Raw genomic sequence first — 5,863 nt, 5'->3', positions numbered from 1 at the left:
AGAATGCAAGACAAGGTGTGAGCAACCTTAGTGATAGAATGGTGTGGCAATATAACCCGCATATACCGAATGTTGTACAGCAACGCACGTGCCATATTATATATATCTTAGGCGCCCATTCGTGCGGGGGGCGTCAGCGCCAGCGGTCTCGGTGGCATAATTGAGCCAACGAGCACAGGAAAACATGAAAAAGTCAACGCAGAGCAGGAGATGAAAGATGCGAGCCGCGAATGGTGAAGACCAATGCGAGCGGCCCCTTCAGTGACATGCGCGTGGGAAACCCGCCAGACCACTCGATGCGTACTCGTATCTGGCCTCAGCCGGACCGCTCGTTTGGTATCTGCATCCGCCAGCTCTCGTTTGGTCTCGTTCGCGCTTGTTTCGATTGTCGTGGCTGGCGACTGTTCTGTAATCTGATTGTATGCGAAACACGAATTGTGTAGTACTTTATGGAAGCCAAGCGGCACCAGCGATTACACTGGAGCAATGCTGCAACCTTTGACGAGTCATGTATAAAAGCTGGCCACGCTTGACCCGCAGATCAGATTTTCGACGATCGCCGACTCTGCTGCATGTCTCTCTCAAATCCTTTGCCTCAATATATCGCGAACGGAAAACACGTATTGAGCTGAGCTGAAATTTCGTATTGAGAGTATTGTAACCGTCGGTTCATTTTTTTCGCTCACGGGCAACCCCGCCGACGCAGGATTTTCAGCGACACGGGGCCCTTAACGCTATCGCGTTAACAATGCCGCCCCAGAATGAACGTTATCAGTACAATAGGCAGTCCGAGAAGTTTGTCCTTCCGAGTGTTGGAGCTATATTTGCATTGCAAGATGCCTAAAAATTGTGTAAGGCTATTTACGTCTGTGGAACTTCTTATAAGCAGTAAGTGCAATGTAGTGATTTTTTTTTTGCAGTCTACTCATTTTAATCCGTGCGGACGTTGCAACGTAAGAATCGCGTTACTAAATATCCTTCTTGAGTAAGAACTACTACGCCTTAGTTGCTGACCAGCATTAGTGGCTGTTACTCGAGCAGCTTTCTTTCCACCTACGGGTTAAGCTTATCACTCGTGACCCGCGTAGATCGATAGACTGCAGCCTCGTACATTGGAAATCCGGATCCTCAATGCGTTTGTAATAAGATTACAGCACGATTATTTTGTAAAACAAATAATTTATCTATTGATTAAAATATAATTGGACGTTTCAAGATATCGAAGAAGAATTGAAATAATTGATCAAGGCTGATCAACTGAATGAACGACCTTCTGAGTGAAGCAAACCTGAACAATCAATCCCTTGATTCATTCATTGAGCGATAAAAATCGGCAGTAGTTTTGAAGAGCATGCAATTTGTATGGTGTATATTCATCAATAATTAATAATTCCAATTAATTTATCGTTTCTTTATTTCATTTATTAAGCACATATAATTTCCCCCATGTTGTCTTTGGTGTCAGTGTTTGTTGGCTTCTGATGATATGACTAATAAAAATCGGGCCCCTCCATTAACCCCATTTCTTCTCGTTTATCAGTAATTAGGTCACTCAACTAGTTGATCGACAGATTAGTTAAACACAGCTCATGTTCTTTGCCGACTCTTGCTTTCTCGCAGACCATGTTGGATCATGCCGCAAGAAACCATGCACATCCGAAGATTGAGTACCTACTTCTGGACATCGCAAACGACAAAGCCGTGTCCGCGTGTGCCGCGCGCGAAGGTCTCTTCGAGCGCGTATGCTGCTTCCTAACGCTGCATTGGATCAGCGACAAGGCGGCCGCTCTCAGGAACCTGGAGCGTCTAACGGCCCCCGGGGGAGAGTGCTTGGTGGTGTTCAACCCACGCGTGTCTATGCAACAGGTGTTACGTGCCATGATTGCGTCCGGCAAGTGGAAAAGGCACGAACACGTGAGTGACGGGCCTACAGGCTGGTGTGGTAGAGATTACATGGTAAAGCGACGCCTGAATAGACGGGCGGGACAAGCCTTGGTGGTCGTGCTGGTGGCGATGGCAGTGTCGCAGCATGTCCGGCGACCTTGGCTTGCAGCTGTCCCGCATTAGCATCTTTCACATTGTTAGTGTACAGTCGGGCTTCACCAAACGTTCATCATGTCTTTCTCTGAGGGACCCAAACAACCGACAAATTATTTTTCTGATTACTCCGGGTCCTTGAAGGTGTTAAAATACGCGTGTGGGATACTCATCTTTTGTAGGCCACAAAGTAACGCCTTTGTATCCTTCTTGAACTGTTGAACAAGCGGAAGTAAATGGGGAAAACGCTACACTAAACACCCGAAGCACAACTTTAATTCCATGTTAAGGATGAAGACGAAAAAATGTTGTATTATTTCGATAAGAACTAAAGCCCGATAGCAACTTCTTTGTGGACTTCATCCTATATTCTTAGACGGGTGCTCACTCGAAACTTTTCGTCGACTCCATCAAGTGGTGCACTGTGGTGGCTACAGAATAGGCAAGACCTCGTGCTTCTCGTCCATCGGTAATTTTTATAACGACGAACCGCTGGAAAAGTATCCCTACACTCTCGGGAAATCAAGGATACCATGAGAACACCTAACTTCAATATTTTTCCCAGAGGAACTAAACGAAATGAAGTGTGGCTCTGTCATCTACACTACTGGGTTGAAGGGACAGCACGTTCTAGAATACGGTATACCTTCTTTTTAAGGATATTCCTTATTGGCCTAAGAAGCAGAAGCCACCGCAAACATTATAATGCCCATGAAGAAGCCGTCTTAAACAAATCTTCTGATGCATTGGGTTTACGGAAGCTAAAAAATGCCATAGGACAATGTGTTACAGAGTTTTGGTGCAAGAACTTGTACTCATGACTCATCCCCAGTCGTCTTTTTGGTGACCTATCATCGCCAATACAGTTACACGATGGACATCTTCGTGCACATCTTCGTGCACGTTTAGAGACACCGTTCCACGTATAAATCATAAAACAAAATATATTTTGTTGTATGTTTTAGCCTATATTAGCGAGTCACAGCTACGTTATCAACCAATATTTATGTGGTTTATATTGAGCTTCGCACAGACAATCAGAAGGAAATGGAGGTTAAGTTACAGTGGTTTCACAAACACGATGCACAAGCCCATTACGTTGCTTTTGACCAGCAGGCACACGTTCAACTCGGTCTTCGTCCACCCTTTATGCCGCTTCCTCGTCAATCCTGTTTTGCACGCTTAAAAACTTACCTCGATCAAGGCGCACCCAGCCTTATTGCACGGTGACTCCTCTCCTTTCCTTGTCACTTTAGTAAGGCGAAGTACTCAGGATGGTGCGGGCCATGGTGGCCCTGATGCCGACCGTCGGCTATATTTTGAATCGGCCAAACACTCCAATAGACGCAACCAGTCCTAACCGCTTTCTTCTGCTGACAGGACCGGATGACCGTTACTTTATATAGACTTGTTCAGCGTTATAACCAAAACTCTTCTGCATTCTTCAGCGTGCAGGCTTCGCAACAGTGCCATAACCAACAAGAATAGCTGCGTACACGATAACAGACTTAAAGAACGCTCCTTGAAATTGTTCAGTATACAATCCTTATACAGTATACATATAAGCATCGTGCCATATATCAAACCTTAATAAAAATTAAGCAGTAGTGTGATTGTGAATTTTATATCAAATTTTGCTTTCAATGGGGACAGGTTCTCAAATCTGCTCTCTCAGAGTCCTGGGAGTTTTACGACGTGGACACCATGGTGTCAAAGCTCGAAGGACTAGTCGCATCAACTAGCCTGGTGGCCCTGTCGTGTGAAGTTGTGACTCTGCAGGTCGGGAGCCCCGAAATCGACCTAGAAGTGCGTACGTATCACAGGGCTCCGTCGAAATATTTTAGAGCATGAAATCAGTGGATAAGGCAGAACAAATATAGGGTACACTTTTCGGCAAGACAACACAAATAGTTCCAGCAGGCACTGTGTTGTCTGTCTTTCCCCAAACTGATTGTTTCCTTTTTTGTATGTGTTTCACTATATAACGACAGGTTGTTATTTTAGACATGTCTCTTGTTGCCTTATTTTTTTTTTAGGAAGAAAACTGACCAGCCCTTTTTGCCATTCTTTCTTCATTACAGTGGCTTCTGTGGCTGTAAAGGAGATGCCTTTAGAATGCTTTTTCTCGTAACAGAAAATGAGTATATGGCTTAGTTGTAATCGCACCTCTTGCCTAGCTCCTGCAATCTGAGAGAAACTGCATTTCCCCTCGCTTATGCACCTAAGGAAATAAAATGAAAAACTTCATCTCTTTGCAGGCGCTCTGTGTGCCGCTATACTGATTTATCCGCACATGAAAAAGGAAGACCAGGTTGAAGTGGAAGAGTTTGTCAGAAACTTGGCTCTCCAAGACGGCTGCGTGAACGTCTCGGTTACGGGCATAACGCATCAACTTAGGTGCGTCATTCACGCCCGCAAACCAGTATTGTTCGAATTAAGAAGAGCCAGTTAGGCCTGGCACAAGACTTCTGTGCGGCGTCTGCAACATCCACCGCGGTTAACAAGACCAAGAGTTCAAATAAACTTGCAAGTCTAGAAGCTCAGGCCAATTGGTGCAGCATTGTCATTGTTTTGGGGTAGTTACCCTGAATTTATTATACGAGTTCAATAGGATGTTTGTCACCTACTGACCATACGTTGTTATTGCAACAACAACAACAACAACAACAACAACAACAACAACAACGACGACGACGACGACGACAACAATTACAATGCTCCTTAACGCCAAAGTTAGGCGCATCTCTAGTGTTTTCACTTCGCAGTATTTATTCACTGGCACGAACAATTTGTCTCGTGCGGCCAGTTGCGAACGGAGCGAAATGTTGCGCGACTGCCACGCTAATGGGAGATGGCGAAATGCAGCACGTGTGTGATGTGTCGGCGCGATTCACGGCATCCGTCGAAGGTTTAGGATGGCTAGGTCAGCTGATATACCCACTAAGTTAACGGGGATTGCGTCACGAACGCCAATTTCTCCCCTGGTGATTGGTAGGCGAAACTATGAGTGAAAAAATAATGATGCCTGCTTACATGGCAACGGTTTTCTTGATACGCGAGGGAGAAACATCATCCCGCTTGTCGTCCGCTATGCGCTCGACGAGCACACGACTTTCTCTGATAACGCCAACAGAAACCAGCACCGCTTGCATTAATATTTATATTGTTTTCCTTTTTTCATATTTTGTTTTCAACACCCTTCGGCTTGTAATTACCTTTCCTTACTGACAACATATGTGCAACACATCTGTGGGGAAACTAACCCTTTGTGCTGAATATACGCGATCCAACATGCCACGCCAGGCGGCTACTTCGTTTCGGCAAAACATAAGTACGAAGAAAAATTCGGTTTATTCACTGTTTTTACAGCAACCTATCGCATAGCAAGGCATTCAATACATAATACAATAGTGTAGAGCTGAGTATCTCATTAGTCAGTACAAAACGGCGCATTCTGCACTACGATCATTCATACGTAAGAGCTTCCTACAATTTCTCATGGACCGAAAACTGATACAGAGGCCATGTTTGTTTGCTGTGCACTACCAAACCTTACCAAAAGCAATTTTTGTCGGAACTGTAATTTGTGGATAGTAAAAAGAATATGAAGAGCAGCATATCCACATTTTTCGCATAGCAGTAACAAAAAACTTCATTTTTTTATTCCATACAACGGGTGCACTTGCTAGTCCAAACCAAATGCTATATCTAATACAACATGCTTTATCTAATCAATTTTTCTTTCATAGTTCTCCTTGAACTAGTGCGCTGATAAGTACACCGCAAATTATATTTCAGATTTCTAGTCTTTCTTCATATGTGGGTT

The 5,863-nt window shown here is 44.4% G+C and overlaps 1 protein-coding gene across 1 annotated transcript; it reads left to right on the top strand.

Annotated features, from left to right (window-relative positions):
- Positions 1-230: 230 nt before the first annotated feature.
- Positions 231-4,577, top strand: LOC142583478 (juvenile hormone acid O-methyltransferase-like). Its single transcript, XM_075693966.1, has 3 exons — positions 231-368; positions 1,621-1,914; positions 4,296-4,577. The coding sequence occupies exons 1-3, from the start codon at positions 231-233 to the stop codon at positions 4,317-4,319; spliced, it is 456 nt and encodes a 151-aa protein (XP_075550081.1). The 3' UTR covers positions 4,320-4,577.
- Positions 4,578-5,863: the final 1,286 nt, after the last annotated feature.

This window comes from Dermacentor variabilis, chromosome 5 (genome assembly GCF_050947875.1).
Source record: "Dermacentor variabilis isolate Ectoservices chromosome 5, ASM5094787v1, whole genome shotgun sequence".
In the NCBI taxonomy this organism is placed as follows: domain Eukaryota; kingdom Metazoa; phylum Arthropoda; class Arachnida; order Ixodida; family Ixodidae; genus Dermacentor; species Dermacentor variabilis.
Note: the sequence above shows the minus strand (reverse complement) of the source record. Positions and strands in the feature narration are given on the sequence as shown.

Coding starts and splice junctions, on each gene's coding strand:
- LOC142583478 (XM_075693966.1), top strand. CDS start 231: ATGGTGAAGACCAATGCGAGCGGCCCCTTCAGTGACATGCGCGTGGGA. Junction 369..1,620: donor GCCAGCTCTCGTTTGGTCTC/GTTCGCGCTTGT, acceptor GCTTTCTCGCAG/ACCATGTTGGATCATGCCGC. Junction 1,915..4,295: donor AGTGGAAAAGGCACGAACAC/GTGAGTGACGGG, acceptor ATCTCTTTGCAG/GCGCTCTGTGTGCCGCTATA.